The 15573-nt window shown below is 58.6% G+C and overlaps 1 protein-coding gene across 1 annotated transcript; it reads right to left on the minus strand.

Moving 5' to 3' along the window:
- Window positions 1–677: 677 nt before the first annotated feature.
- On the minus strand, window positions 678–13838 carry ITIH3 (inter-alpha-trypsin inhibitor heavy chain 3). The gene is made up of 22 exons (XM_064595236.1): window positions 13738–13838; window positions 13097–13117; window positions 11621–11787; window positions 11428–11532; window positions 11017–11179; window positions 10479–10592; window positions 9624–9749; window positions 9210–9326; window positions 8790–8958; window positions 8056–8181; window positions 7602–7783; window positions 6618–6803; window positions 6321–6460; window positions 5418–5572; window positions 4722–4739; window positions 3638–3661; window positions 3331–3366; window positions 3073–3186; window positions 2445–2649; window positions 1582–1754; window positions 1261–1372; window positions 678–921 (listed from the first exon to the last, which is right to left on the minus strand). The coding sequence occupies exons 1-22, from the start codon at window positions 13828–13830 to the stop codon at window positions 792–794; spliced, it is 2676 nt and encodes an 891-aa protein (XP_064451306.1). The 5' UTR covers window positions 13831–13838; the 3' UTR covers window positions 678–791.
- Window positions 13839–15573: the final 1735 nt, after the last annotated feature.

Genomic DNA, 15573 nt, shown 5'->3' on the forward strand with positions numbered 1-15573 from the left:
GTTCGGTTTATCTGCTGGCTGGCTGGCTGGCTGGCTGGATGGCTAGTGGATGGGGGTTGGCTAGTGGATGGTGGGGGGGTGGGTAGCTAGTGGATGGGGGCTGGCTAGTGGGTGGGGGGGGTAGCTAGTGGATGGGGGCTGGCTAGTGGGATGGGGGCTGGCTAGTGGGTGGTGGGGGGTTGGGTAGCTAGTGGATGGGGGCTGGCTAGTGGGTGGTGGGGGGTGGCTGGCTAGGGGATGGGTGAGGGGGGTGGCTGGCCAGCTAATGGGAAGATGGAGGGATGAATGACATCCATAATGAGCTGCAGGCTAGGTCTGCTCCAGCGCACTCTCTGCTTCTGCATCATAGAAAGATCTTCAGGCCTGTGGGCCTGATAGGAGCACTGAGCCACGACCCCTGACTTTTCTTACGACCCTCCTGGACTCTGGAGTGCATTCAGCCCTTCTCGACTTCTCAGAACCCCTTCGCACCAGGGTCAGTTCTTGGCTTTTTCCTTCCCAAACCACCATACATTTGGTCCCCCAAGGTGCCACCCCAACCAACCCTGTCTTTCACCAGCATCGGTGCGGAAACCCAGAGAGTTACTTTCCTAGCAGCCAACCCCTCCTTGGAGCTACCTCGGGGCCCAATGGCCTGTTCCCTGGAGCAGGGGCTCATAGAGGCATGCAGAGGCTGGGGCAGTGTCCCCTTGGGCTTTATTGTCACAGCCCTCCCTCAGGCCCTGCTCTGGGCCCGTTCCAGATGCCAGGCGAGCTGGGCCAGCCGTCTCGGCAGGAGTGGGCATGTCTACTCAGAACAGCTCGGGGATAATGTAGTCGCTGTGGACACCGTCAATCAACCCTTCCCCGTTGTTGTGGACAAACCAGCAGGCGACCTTGGTGCCGAAGCTGACATCCTTCCTGTAGTCTTTCTGGGAGCCCCTGGGAAAAAGGAAAGAGACACTGTGACACACAGGGTGGACCAGACAGCTGCTAGGCTCATGGACTTAAGGCAGGAAAAGGGTGTGAAGTTGCTAATTCTTAGAGTCTAGAACTCTTTGGACAAGAAAGAGATCAAATGATTAACTCCTTCTAGGGGGCCGGGTTTGGCCTTTTCCTGATTAGGAGGGGCCTAGAGGGGGCCCAGGACCCCGGAGGGAAACAAGGGTAGGTACCCCACAGGAGACAAGAGCCTGCCGGGCCAATGTGCGTGGAAGGAGAGGGCTCTCTCCTCCTGTCTTGTTACTGGGCAGGGGAAGGATGCCAGTGGAGTGCCTTCACCTGGTGACCGTCAGTCGATGGTTCTTCACCACCATGGTGGCATCTGGCTTTGTGGGGTCAGAGCCTCGGTGGATGTCAGACACTTTAAAGTCAAAGGGATGGAAGAATTGTCCTGGGAACAAAAACCACTCATGCTGTCAGCCCTTGCATGCTACCATCCCCGGCCATCACCAGAGGTCCCACGGCCACTGGCCTTCCAGGGTTGATGCAAAGGCTGACTGGGTGTTGCGTGCTGGGTCCGCAGTGACTGGGACAATCTTTCATGTGGCTTCCCCCCTCTACCATGTGTCCTGAACAATGTGAAGCTTGAACATTCCATACCCAGCAGCCCATGTGTCTGTGCCGACATCCGGTGACTGTCCACCACATAGAAGCCCAGAAAGTCCTGATGGACAGGATGCTTCTTCCACACCTGGTGCAGGACAACCACAAAAGTAACCCCATCTCCAAAGGAGACCACCATGTTCTTCTTCCTGTTGATTGTCACAGACAGCCTAGGAGAGAAGAGGTCATCAGCAGGTGGCGGCCATGATACGGGGCATTCGAATCCAGGGCATTGTGGGAGGGCCTTCTCCGTACATGGCACCTAAGAACACACGGACTCTAGAACTATCTCAGAGGTGTTGGAGAGAAGATGCCTCATGCGTGTTGACTATGTGCTCTACTGGGTGGATCCTTATTCCACTGTAAGCAGAAACAGGGCTGTCCTGGGAGTCTGGAGACCTGGGATCGAGCCTCAGCTCAGCCACTGGCTTCCTGTGTGACCTGGGGTAGATTCTGCCCCCTCTCAGAGCTTCCTCAGGAGTGACTGCCCCTGTCCTACCACTAGGCTCCGGGCGACTTGAGGACATAGGAGAGGCTGAGCAGTTTGAGAAGGTTCAAGTTAACAAGCTCAGCCAGAGAAGGTGAAAATGGGGATTAGTGTGTTATCAGATTGTAGGTCCAACTAATGCTTATGTCCAGGCAGCCCTTCCCCCAAGATCAGTCCTGTGAACCGGCCAGCTGGGCAATGCTGGCTAGGGCCGCGTGGTCACCCTTCCCTGGGCAGGGGCTGAACTCTGAGGCCTACCGGTCTCTCCCATGACCCCTGTGGATCTTCTGTCCTGGGATGTGTCCACATCCCTCAAAGGCTCCTCAGGCCTTCGGCCTGAAGTGCTCCTCAGAGACCCGGTAGCGGGCCTTACCCATCCTGTGTGATTGTGACAGTGTCCAGCCAGCTGAGGGTGCTCTGTGCAGCTCCGTTCCCCAGGATGATCTTCTCCGGCGTCACCTCCATCCGGAAGTCCATGTGAGCATTGGCAATGCCCAGTTTGCCAAAGTAAGTCTTTCTGGTCTTGGAGTCAGAGTTGCCTCCCTTCTCGCCGATGATCTGCCCGTTAACTGTGAGGCCTGCCAGAGGGATGGGGCAGTGAGGGGCCAGCAAGACCTTCTGAGTCCAGGCTGGTCTTTAGGATGTGCCTTCTCCTCCAGCCAGCCTTGCTGAGTGGCAGTGTGGGGTCCCCAAAGCAAGACCAGGAAGTCAGAGCCAACCCTCTCTGGTCCTAGACACTCCTGGGTCGCGCTGGCGGCTGAGGGCCCATGCTGCAGGCCTGCCCCTTGTCTGGACCAGGGAGTGGTGTTCAGAGATAAACTATGTCCCAGACACAGGCTGCACCCGGGCCACCCTCAACCCTAATCATCTCTCCAACACCGCTGGGGTCCTTGGTGAGCCTGTGGCTCTAGGCAGCCCCCTCAGGGTGTGAGCTACTCATGAAGATGATGCATTCTGGGCACAGTGAGGAGCTGGCCCCGGCCCCAGCCAGCAGCCCCGACCTGTGATGGGGTCCTGAATGAGGCGCAGCACCGTGCCCGGTTCTTCATCGATGTTGAAGCAGATGGCATCGTCTTTCTGCGGGACTTGGATGATGAAGTGGGGGTCCCCATCCACTAAAGACACATCAGAGAAAGGGCTGGCTCACCGTTCTAGGGGGAGCCTCCCCTCCCCTCTTGGCCCCATTGGGAAGACTCCTAACAGGACGCGCTGGGCCCTGGGGCCTGGGTCTCACCCCAGGAGGAGCGGGGGGCACTCACCGTAGTAGTAGGGTGTCTGAGGAGGCTGGTAGCTGGCTGTGGACGCAGAGAGAGAGAGAGAGAGAGAAAGGCTGAGCTAAACAAGCAGGCCAAGGGAGGCACCAGGACCCCCAGCCAGAGTTGGGTTCGTGCCCCTCCCCTTTCTGCTTCCCCAGGCTCTCAAACCACCCCCATCTCCTCAGGACCCCAACCATCTGTCTGTTCCAGAGAGGAGACTCAGGAAGACTCCAGAAGGGAACTTGGCACAGGACCAGTCTCTGGGCAGTGCCTTCTGGGCAGGGGGCTGTGGCCGCGGGCCTGTACTCACTCAGGTAAGCCATGGAGCGCGCAGCTGAGAAAAGAAGCCAAAGGGCAGTCGTGAGTGGGGTCAGAGGGTCCTCTCTCCCCCAGCCCCATGCCTTCTGCCTGTCCTGGGGTCACCAGTCTCCAGTGGAGCCCCAACCCTGACAGATGGAGGCTTGGGATGGGACTCCTAAGTTAGGCTTTAGAAATGGGAGCATGCCCAGGGAACTCCTTTCGAGAACGGGTGGTAATATGACTGTAATTTCTCTGCCAGGGGCAGGGCATTGTGACTAAAATTGTGCCTAAAGTGCAAGCCACGAGACTGTCTGCTTCTCTGTCATGAATAATGTTCACAGCGACACCATCCCACACCCCTGAACTCCCTCTCCCCAGAAGTTCACAGCTGTCTGTTGTCCTTGGTAGTGAACCCCGCCCCCCACACACATACTCATACACACAAGTGTGCACCCCGGTGACTGCATCTGACAGCCCCGCGCTAAGGGGAGAGCAGGGAGCCAGGCCAGATGCGCTGCTCGGTTTGCACAGTCTGTTGATGGAGGCTGAGCAGGCAGGTGGGGGCTGGGAGGCCCTGCCTGGTGGGGGAGGGGGCTTATTGGGGACAAGGATGCGATTTGATAATGAGAGAGGGGCAAAGTGCTATGAATCCCAGGGAGGGGCCTGGTCTGAAGTCTCAGCTTGGCCGCCTGCTGACTAAGTCCTCCAACAAAGAGACTTAGGCTCTCCGTGCCTCAGTTTCCTCGCTATAAAATGGGAACCATGAGAGGACTCCTTTAGAGGGTCGCTGTGGAATTAATGGAGTGTCAGTGCTTGACGTGAGAATTTGCTAATTTTTGCAGGTCACAGAAGGCTCTCATACTGATTGTTCCTCCTTATTCAGGGGAAGCCACCTCCAAACAGCTGATGAGGACCTGATGAGGCTCAGAGAAGGCAGAGCCCAGACCAAGGTGGCTCATGAGTTGGCAGCAGTGCTGGGACCTGAGTGCAGGTGTCCTAAGGGCCCCTCCCTGGGCTGGGCACTTGGAAAGGCCTCCCTGGTTCTCTCTTGTCCCCCTCCTGGGACACCCGTCCCACTGCTGGCCGAAGCTCACCTTCTGTATCCACAGGCCCTGCGAGGGAAGAGGAGGAGAAATGTGTTAGGACCCACAGACTCCTGGTGTCAGTACAACTCCTACCAACTTGCTGCCTGTCCCCCCGGCCCCAGGCTGTGGGCCTCCCAGCAGACAACTCCTCCCCAACCCCAATGGTATAAACCCTGGAGCCAGGAGCTCCTAGAGGCCAGGGGCCTGGCCTGGCCCAGCTCTTTGCCTCCTGTGCCTCCCTCTGCCAACCCCACATCCCCACGCCCAGGTACAGGGACACTTAGGAGTCCCCTCTTGGAGCCTGGTTGAGCAGGCTTGTCAAGCCTCCAGCACTCGAGGCCTTTTCTCTCACAATCCCCAGGCACATGCTCTGAGCCTAACTTTCAAGCTAGAAGTGCCTCTTCCTGTCTAAATAAACATTTCCATGCTGCAGCCAAAGTCCCTTTCCTTGAAATGACCCCCAGGCAAGAAGTCCCTTGACTCATATCCTTTTAGCGATCCAGAGGCTCCTATTCACCCCCCACCCCACTGTCCATGCTGATGCCTTCACTCCCTCCACATCCCCCTCCCCAACCCTCGGCCAGATTTCCTTCTATGCCCCATGGACCTGCCCCACTTCAGCAAGCCTGGGTCTCGCCAGCCTGGCTCGTTCCTCTTCTGGGCCCCCAAGGGGTTGGAGTTCTAGCCTCCACTCTCCGTGCCCACCTTCTCCAGGCTTGTCAGCGATGGCTGTCTGGTCCTCATTGTCCTCAGGCTTGGTCACCACCATGGAGGTCAGCGGAGTCACAAAGTGGTACTTGAGGGACAGGTCCAGGGCCTGGGCTGTGAGGTTCTCCTTCTCCTCACCATGGGCATTCTTGCTGTGGGGAGGGGCAGCACTGTCAGCCCGAGAACAGTTCCCCGCCTCACCTCCTCTGCTCTGACTCCCAGAACCAGGCCAAGAACCCCAGAGGCAGCCCGGGACTGCTTTTTCCCAGGGTAGAACCCACTAGTGCTCAGAAAAGACTGGTTCACCAGCTCCCTGGGACAGATGGACAGGCTGTGTCTGAGACTGGGCCTCAGTTTCCCCACTATAAGATATAAGAGGCTTGAAATGACGTCACAGCAATCACTCATGCCAGCGTCCATGTGCTGAGCACTCAGCGTGTGCCAGCCCCCACTCCGGGGGCCTTAGTGGCTTATCCCACCCAAAGGAAGGCTGACACGGGGCTCTCAAATGGGCCCAAGCTCTGCCTTCTGGGGGCCGGGAGCAGGGGTCCCAGCCTTCAGTCGTGTTCAGCCTCACCATCCCTGTGGGCCCATGCTGGGTGTGGGCTACAAGGTGCTGAGGCCCGCCCCTGCCCTCGGGGCGCTCCCAGGCTCCTGCTTGAGCCCCACATGTCAGGCCAGGCTCTGCCCCCGGAAAACCATTCCGTGGGGGCTGGGCTGAGAAGAGGGGAAGGCAGCGGGAGCATACGTGGAGGGGCACAGCCCGCGGTGTGGCTGAGTCTTCTTCCTCTTGGGCTCCCCCAGAGCATGGTCAGCACAGGGGCGAGCACAGGTAGGTGGTGGGGTGGTGTCAGGGGCACAGGTGTGGGGCCTGGCTCTGGGAGGGGTCGCCAGCATCACCGTTTCTCCAGCAGCTGCTCAATGGTGAGGTAGGCCCAGAGCCGCTCGATGTAGTTCCCAAAAATGTAGTCCTGCTCCTTCAGAGCCTTTTCCATTTCTTTCATGTCCACCTCCTCTGTGAAGGTCAGATCATTGGTGGCCTGAGGTGGGGGCGAGAAGAGGCTTGAGGGCTGGAGGCCTGGACTAGGTGGGCCCAGTCCGAGGGCCACCACTGCTGGACCATCAGCCAGGAGGCCGGAGCCCCACTGGTGCCGATCCCCCGTCCACAGCACACATCCCGGCCCTGGCCCAGCTCACCCCGTGGCCCTTTACATCCGCCTTAAAGTTGTTCATGTCCTCATCCAGCAGGCGCCCAGCCACCACGATCTCAGAGCCATCGTAGAAGTGCTGGTAAGCGTTCTGGGTGAGGTCCTGGATGGCGTTCTCAGGGTACTCCAGCTCCACGCTTGTCAGCAGCGGGGTGGCCACCTCCTCGTAGAAGCCCTGGAGTCCAGAAGGGGGACCTGGCCATCTCAGTTCACAGGGCAGACATGGAGGGGATGAGGTGGGCAGGTGCCCCCTGCTGCCTCCCCCAGGCATCGAGGCCCCCAGGCTGGGCCAGTTCTGGCTCCTGGGCCCCACTTCCTTGTGGCCCTGACCGTGCCCTTCAGTTTGCGTACCCCCAAATGTGACCTTTTGGGGGATTAGGGTCGTTACAGAGGTAATCAAGTTAAAATAGGGCCTTTGGGGTGGGTCCCAATCAATATATCTAGTGTCCTGCTGAAAAGGGAGCAATTTGGACCCAGAGACAGGCACGCACGCAGGGCAGATGATGCAGAGAGACAGGGAGAAGGGGGCCATCTACAAGCCAGGGAGAGACGCCTGGAACAGACCCTGCTCCCACAGCCCTTGGAGGGGAGCAGCCCTGCCCACACCTGGACCTCGGATTGGTGGCCTCCAGAACGGGGAGGCGGTCCGTTTCTGTGTTGGGAGCCCCCCAGCCGGTGGTACCTTGTTAGGGCAGCCGAGCAAACGAACACAGCGCCGCCGGGCCACACTGAGGACACAGCTTACACTAAAGCATTGTTCCCTGCTTATCAGAATTCACATTCGACCCTGTATTTGGTCTGGCAATCCTGCAGAGGAAGCAGGGCTGTTCTGTGTAGCCCAAGGACAGATCAACCACCACTGATGGCTAAGACGTAGCCAGAGGCCCATGTGAGCCCAAGAGGAGGCGTGTGTCGCTTGGCGGAACAGCTGCCTGAGCTCCCCGTTCCCAGAGGTGTGCCAGATGAGGCGTACCTGCAACTGCAGGTTGGCATCCGAATCCTCATAAATGCGCCGGGCCAGCCCGTGGTTCTCCAGAGCCATGCTCTCCAGGAAGTTATAATTCAGATTGTTGCCAAAGCCCAGGTTATACAAGGGGAACTTGCCCCCAATGGCATTGCGTACGTTCTCTTGGATTTTTTCGGGTCTGCTTTCCCCTGCAGGAGAAAGGGGTTGTTCACACTCCAGCCACAGGCCAGCAACGAGCTGGATCAGCTCTGTCTGGAGGTATCAGACTCCTACACATGCAGAGCTGGTGGAGTCGTGGCCCCGAGCCCGTGTGGGGGCAGGGGGGAATCCTTGGCATGGAGAGGCAGGGCCCTGCCCTTGAAGGGCTCACAGGCCATTGGGAGAGCCACCCGTGATCTCGCAGCATGCCCGCTCCTGGGCCTGAAAGCCAGGAGAGGAGAGCCACACCGGCCTGCCTCACCAATGTTGGCATCCCCGTCGGTCAGCATGATGACAATGGAGGTGCTTCTCTCTGGGACTCTGTGTTCCTCCCGGGCCTTGTTCAGCATGTTGATGGCCCTCATCAGCCCATCGTTGATGTTGGTCACTGGCACGCAGACAGACAGACAACATCATGAGAGGCTGTCCTCAGGGTACCAGGGTGGAGGAGTTCAGGACAGCAGGCCCTGCTCTTGGGCCCAAGGACCCTGTTGGCCAATGCATGGTGGTACTCAGTAGATACTGACCGAGTGACTTAGTGAGTGATGGATGAATGACTTACTCTTTCAATGGGAACAAAAGGACAAGCCTCGTGGGGCTGCCAGAAGGTGGCTGTGAAAGCAGTTTGGGAAACTGTCAGACGGACTGGCAGGCCCACTCACTGGGAGGAGAGGGGAGCCGTAGTGACGTCACTTATCACTCTCTCTAAGAAACAGCCCAGGATGAGGGCTCTCTGTGGCATTATCTTGCTGGGCTTCCCCAGGTGTCGAGGATGCCAGCATCATGGGTTAGAGAAAGGAAGAGTGGGTTCCCCAAGCCCACAAAGAAGACACCCCAATATCAAGCCTGAGACCCGCTCCCCCAATCCCGCCGCTACCCCCAGCTAGGGTCTGCAGGGCTTAGACCAGCAGCGTCTCTGCCCCAAGGCACGAAGAAGGCAGATTGCTCAGGCCAAGGGGAGCGGTAAACTGCGTCTGCTCTTCCCTCCGTTCTTACTTCCTTGTTCATGAATATTCTTCACAAATATCCTGGCCTCCTGGATGTTCTCAGGAGTGGCTTGAACTAAGTCGTCTTTCCAGGTGGTCACATCCCCACTGAACAGAATGAAATTCAGGTAGTCCAACTCTTTCATATCATCCAGGATCTTGAGGAGGGCATCCTTTGTCTGGGAAAGAGACAGACCAGCAGACGAGGGGCTGGAAGGGAGCAGCAGAGAGCCAGCCGTCTGTCCTCCCAGCCCAGCTGGCGTTGGGGCCTGTCCTTTCTGCAACAAAAGGGGGCGGATGCTCTGTGCCCTTTTTTAAAATCCTATCTGTCCCCTTCTTTCTCTTTCACTGGAAATGTCTGCTTTGTCCACTTAGGAATAAATCTCTCTCCCTCCCCCCCCACCCTCCCCACCTGCAGTGAGGAGAGTACCTGCTCCATTTTCCGACCATACATGGAGCCACTGATGTCGATCACGAAGACCACGCTCTTAGGCACCACTGGAAGGCCTTGAGGTGCAAAGAAGTGCACAAAGTAGCCATTGACTATCTGGGAAGGGGAGAGAGAGACTGGAGGCAACATGCCTTTGGCGACTCTTGCACATAGAATCCAGACATTCACCAGCTCCCGAAAACAGCTGTTCTTTCCCACCCACCATGAGGTGCCACACAAAGGGCCATCAACATGCTGGATGGTCTGTCATCCCCAGGCCGTGCAGGAAACTCGGCCTTGGGCTGAGGACAAGGGTCTGGGCACGAGATGCAGCGGCAGTCCCTTCTGTACCAGCCCTCACTGCATCAGGGCACCGGAGGATCAACCAGGCCAGCAGAGCTCCTGGGCAGCTACCTGTACGTTGGCCGGGGACTCCCTGTTCACGTCGTAGGTGATGATAAAATTCCCGTTGAGGAGAGAGTCTGTGCAGGTTGGGCACGAGCGCTGTTGGTCCATGCTGGGCTTGAAGGACACGTGGCCCTGGGGGAGGTGACGGAGGGCCTCGCTCAGCTCGGCCAGGGCCTGTTGACTGTGCTCTGCCCTGGGGAGGGAGGCAAAGCCCCCACAGGAGGAGCCCGCGGGTGGGCGCCTGGGCAGTCCAGCTGCCACCTGGCAGGCCCTAGCCTTCCTGAGCACCTCGGGGAGAGGACGTGGGGCCCAGGGCAAACACACTGCCCTGCAGAAGCCACCAGCCCTCTGAGCGGGTGCTCCTCGGGTTTTGACCGGGAATTCCTGAACGACTAAGGTTTGCTATTCATGTAACATTATTCATTCACTGCCTAGGACGAACAAGGCCCCTGGAATGGCTGGGAGCCTTGGGAACCAGAGCCAACCATCAGCACCAAGAGATTCCCTTTCACCGTCACCCTTCAGGGTGGAGTCGGCAGATCTAAAGGACTCCCTCTGGCCTCAGTGTCCTTATCTGTAAAATGGACAATAACCTGCCCTGCCCACTTCCCAAGGTAGAATGAGACCAGGCCTTATAAATAATTCCCCTGTCCCCCCCGCCCAGGGCAGCTGGGACCCCAGATCATCGGCAGCACTAGCCCTGGCCTCCAGCACCCTCATTCCCAAGCTGGGTGGCCAGAGAGAAAGGATGGCTGTGGTTATTTCCCCCTCCCCTTCTCAGCCAAGCCCTGGGGTTCACACTTGTCCCTTTAGTGCCCGGGTTCCTGCCCCTGCCCACCCCCCAAGGCCTGAGAACACCACCTTTTTCCCTGAGAAGGACTTGGTGAGGGCGCTGCCCAGGAGGTCATTGGTGATGAACGAGGCCTCAGCGTCCAGCGTGCTGATGCCCTGGGGCTCGTAGATGTCTGCCTCGATCTGGAATGGGCAAGGGTAGGGAGGGGTCACCCGGCGACAATGCAGAGGCCAGCCTCCAGGACAAGGCCAAGGGGATGGAGAGGGTCAGCGAGAGTGCAGGGACAGCCTCCCAATAACTCCTGATGGCTAAGCCTCATGTCTCCCACCAAGAAAATGACCTCAAAGGCTTGTAGACAGGTCGGTGACCCCAAGACTCTCCCACCACCTGGCATCCACTACCCTGAGTTCCACCACTAACGTGTTTCCTTTGGCTTTCAGCTCGGATGCTTCTCAGTGGTGGTGGGGCTGGACCTCTGCGTTCTCGACCCTGCTCGGGGCTCTGCCCCTGGGCCCTTCCCTGAAACAACCGCCCCCTGCCCCGCACCCGCACCCCTGTACGTTCACCCCTGCACTTTCAGCAGGGGTTGCAGGGGTGGTTGGTTACCTCAAAGTGCTTGACCAGTTGCTTGGGCTGGACCTTAAGGTACATCTCATATTTGCCCTTGTGCCTCTTCAGCAGCTCCTCGTAGGTTAGCTCGAAGGTGACCTTGCTGCCCGCAGCCACGTTGACGGAGACGGTGAATTTCTCCAGCTTCCTCCCGGAGGCCCTGAATGGGGTGCCAGACCGCCCTGCAGACTGCACCAGCCCGTCCTTCCTGGGCCCTGGCTCCCGTCCAGCCCCGTGGGAGAAACCCTCCCCTCTATAAAGCCGTAAGCATTACAGGCACATTTTGCTATCATCATGGAATAATAATAGTACTGATAACATGGGCTATTGTCTGCATCTCTGCAAGCCCTTGCAGCCCACACATTCTCCCAAGGCCGGGGGGGTGGAGGGGTGAGGGGGGGCGCTTACTTGACCAAGCCAGCTGTCTTGCCCTGGGACACAGCCTTTTCATACTGCTTCTTGGCAACTTCCTTCTCCTTGACATTCCCGGGGTAGGTAACACCGTCGATGGTCCTGCAAGGAAAGAGAGCTGGGGGCTCATGCTGAGCCAGACCCCCACCGCCACCCCCAGCCTGGAGCTAGCAGCCATGGCGACACCCACAAGGTGAAGTTGGTGATGAAGGCCGTCTTGGGCAGCTCCACATCAAAGGACACCTCCTTGGCGGTGTCGGCGCGGTTGACAGCTCTGGTGGTGACGACATTGTGAGCAAAGCGGGAGGTCACCTTGCAGCTGATCTTGGTACTGTAGACCTCGATGCCGTTGACGACCTGCAGGAGGGGACAGTGATCGGCCTCTGGGAAACCAACCTTCGGCCTGACTGCTCCTTCCAGGCTCCCCCTGCAGAGCCCAGAGCCCCTGCCTGGTAAGTGGCCCCTCCAGTTTCCCAGCCACTGTGTCTGAAGCCTGGGTGGCATCCTCCATCTTCACATTCAATTGTGAAGGTTGGGAGAACCAACCTGCTCTTCTGAACCCCTCTCTCCCCCTCAAAGACCAGGGGCTTCTTGGCCGGCAGGGGCCTTGTCTGGCTCCGCCTTTGTGGCTCCCTGTTCCCTGGCCCCACAATCTCCTTAGCTCAGCCTGCCTTGGAGCTCAGCACCAAGAAGCCCCTCAGGGAGGGGTTTTGCACCAGGAGAAGGAACTCCATGCTGGGTGGTATTGCATGTGTTGGTGCCAAGAACAAGAGGAGAGGGGAGGAGGAGGGGGAAGGGGGGGAGGGAGAGTCCAGTCTGACCCTGTCCCTGTCTGTCTCCCACTTAAACGGAGGAGGGGGAGGAGGGGGAAGGGGGACAGGGAGACGGAGGGCACTTGCTCTGCCCCCTTAATTCTGGATCTGTGTACATGCAGCTAGCTGTAGCCGGGGGGAGTCTTATACAAATCCAAGTCTGACCCTGTCTTTCTCCCACTTAAACCCTCTCGTGCTCCCCATCACCCTCAGGACAGTCATCCCCATGGCTCTGAGATCCTCCAGGCAGGTCCTGCCTCTCTCATCATCTGTGCTCCAGACACAACATGTCTCTGGCCCCAGAGCACCTGCCCAAGCTCTCCCTGCTCACCTCCCCTTGGAAAGAAATCACATTCACACACACCCCGGCCTTCCTCCTCTCCTTTGGCAATTGCTTGATTCTGTCCCCAAAAAGGCACGTTTTTCCCGTGCCGAGGGGACTGTGTGGGGAGGGCCTTCGTGTCCCCAACACCTTCTCTCCAGTGGGGGTGGTGGACTGAGGGAAGGTCTAGGGAGACAGCTGGGTCAAGCAGGATATAAAGATGCTTCATGAGGATGTGTGTCCGCAGCCCTGTGCACAGGGGCTGGTACCAGCAAGTGCTGGATAAGTGTCTACGGGAGGCAGGGCTGGTGGAAGAGCGGTCCTGTGCTGCTTCCAGAGAGGTCCGAGAGCATGCTTCTGTGGCACTCTTTCCCAGGAGTCTTGAGTCACACGGGGTCTGCCAGGGCAGGGGGCTGGGAGCTGTTTGCCAACTGGGAGGGACCTTTCATTATGGCCCACCCCTTCTGCTCTTGGGCAACCAGCTCCATTCTGCCCTGCCACACCCCACCCCATGCCTGGTGAAAGTTCTCACCCCTTCCAGGAGGCTCCGTTTCTGCAAAAACAAAGATAAACACAGGAATCAGGCCAAGGCCACTGTGGCCTGGGAGCAGGCTCTGGGCTAAGGCCAGGGTTCAGCAAGGGATCCCCTGCACACATACCCTTGGAGGGGCCTCTGGACATAGGACCCTCCCAGAGCCATTTCAGAGTAGGAAGGGCTCTGAGTAGATGAGGAAACTGAGGCCCAGGTAGGGCAGGTCTCCAGGTTTCCCAGGGGAGCAGGGTTGGGAGAACCAAACCAGCTCTCTCCCTGCCCCACATACCCTGACTCATGCTGCCTTTTCCTGGACCCCAAGCCCCTGAGGCTCCCCCAAGAGCACCCCCACCACTGCTGCACCTCACAAGGCTCAACTCGGCACTTCCTGGAGTCCTCTGCACTTGTCTCAGGTGTGGACCTGTACAGCCCCTCAGTGAGGTGAGCACTTTCTGGTGCTTGCCCATTTGACAGGTGGGGAAATGGAGACCAAGGGAGATTTAAGAGCCCAATACCTAGCCCTGTCCCCTGCAGCTCACTGCCTAAACTCCTGCCTCCTCCCCTCCCCACTTAGAGGATGGTCCATCCTGTTGCTTCTGCCCATGTGACAGGCTCAGATGGCAAAGAGGGAACAGACTTACCCCCAGTGGCCGGGAGGGGCTTCTCAGGAAGCCAGAGGCCGCCAAGCTAGAGAGCAGGGCCAAGATGAGGCAGGGCCACCACACAAATGCCATCGCTGAGCACACAGGCCTGGCCTGCGCTCCTTATATGGTGAGCCTGCTGTTTTCCAAGTGGGGTCATTGACCTGCAGTGTAGGACGGGAAGAGCAGGAGGTGAGTGGCTCCCCGGGAAGCTGGGGTGTGGGTGGAGTAACAGGCCCTGGATCTGCCTGTACCAAGGGGACCCATGAAGATTGTCAACTGTCAACAGTGTTGGGACGTGGAGGCTCCCAGGGAAAGCAGATGCTGTGTGTTGGCACACGGGCCCGGGGCTCCCTGGGTGTGGGCTCACGGGGTGTAGAGTCACACTGAAAGCCAATGGCATCTCGGCACTGTTGCCTGTTACCTACACCACTGACAAGGCCTCGGGGCTGGCCTCCTGGACAGAAGCCCCCCAGGCTCCTCCAGGCAGCCAGGGCGCAAAGCCAGGCCCGTCACCCTGAGGCTCCGAACTCCATCGCTGCACTCCTTGCTCACTGTTACCCTTCTTGGGTTCTCGCACCCCAGGGACAGGACAAAGCCCAGGTCCTGTGCTCCAGCCCTCTCTGTGATCTGACTCCAACTTGCTTTTCCAAACTTACTCTTTTCCCACTGGCATGCCCTCCCCTTCTCGGCATCTCACACCTCTCTTCCTGCCAGCCCTATGTCCTGCCTCCAGAAGCCTTCCTGTCTTGTCCCCTAGCTGACCCCAGACAGCCCTGCTCCAGGCTCCCAGTCTCCGAGGGCCTGCTCCATCATTACCTTTCGTGGAGGCTTGCACGGTTGGGTCCGATCGTCCGTCTGGACTCTGAGCTCCTGGAGGGCCAGGCCCTGTCACATATTCATCCCTGTGGTCCAAGGGCCTGGCCAGGGACTCAGCTGCCCTCACCTCCTGGAGAGTCATTCCCCTAAGAGTCTCCAGGGAGGCTGGAGCTCTGGCCTCCGGGACAATGGGAGCTTCAGAGGCAGAGCCCAGGCCTCTCCTGCGCCACCCCAGGTCCCTGCCAGCCCCCAGACCTTCCAGAGTGGCGGTCTTATGCCTGCCAGGCACATGCGCTTCTGAGCAAAATGACCCAGTGACCCTCCCATGGGGCCACCACTGAATGGTGTTGAGGAGGCTGCCTGAGCACATGGCAGCTAATTTATGGTGTCCTATGGCCTTGGCTAAAAGCTCCGCACCTGCCTATGAATTATATAGAGAGAGTTGACTACTGGGATCAGAGAGAGAGCGGTAAGGCAGAAAGAAGACTCCATGAGGCAGCAGAAGCTATGAGGAAGAAGTGGTTGGAAGTGGCAGGAGCCACAGAAACAATGACGGAGAGTTGTTGAGTCGACAAGACGACGTTGGACCGAATGAAGCCACCACCGAGGGGCCACCACCCATGTGGCAGGCTGGCTGGAGTGCCCATACTCCCCAGGCCTCCGGAATCCTTACGCACCTTTACTGTCGGCTGGCACCAAGCTCAAGGCCGACTGGGACCCGCCTCCACTGCTGACTCCCGGGAGCAGAGAGAAGACCCCTCCCAGAGCTGCACCACCCAGCCCTGCAGCCTGGCCACCAGGTTCCTGGCTCCCAGGACATCTCGATCGTGTGGTCCTTTTCAGTGCCCATGGTCGCTGACCACTGGGTGACCGGGGGCTGGGGCAGAAGTTCTGTCCAACTGGTGTTGTCCAGCGGCTCCTCGGGGCCCTGCAGAGCTTCCCCAGCCCTTTCCTCTAGGTGCCTCCTCATCCCCAACTACTTGGAGTTTGATGGGAGGGACAACTCGACATAGGACT

The sequence above is a fragment of the Mirounga angustirostris genome, unplaced genomic scaffold (assembly GCF_029215605.1).
Source record: "Mirounga angustirostris isolate CCGP_5_RB_7025 unplaced genomic scaffold, mMirAng1.0.hap1 SCAF_1, whole genome shotgun sequence".
NCBI lineage: Eukaryota > Metazoa > Chordata > Mammalia > Carnivora > Phocidae > Mirounga > Mirounga angustirostris.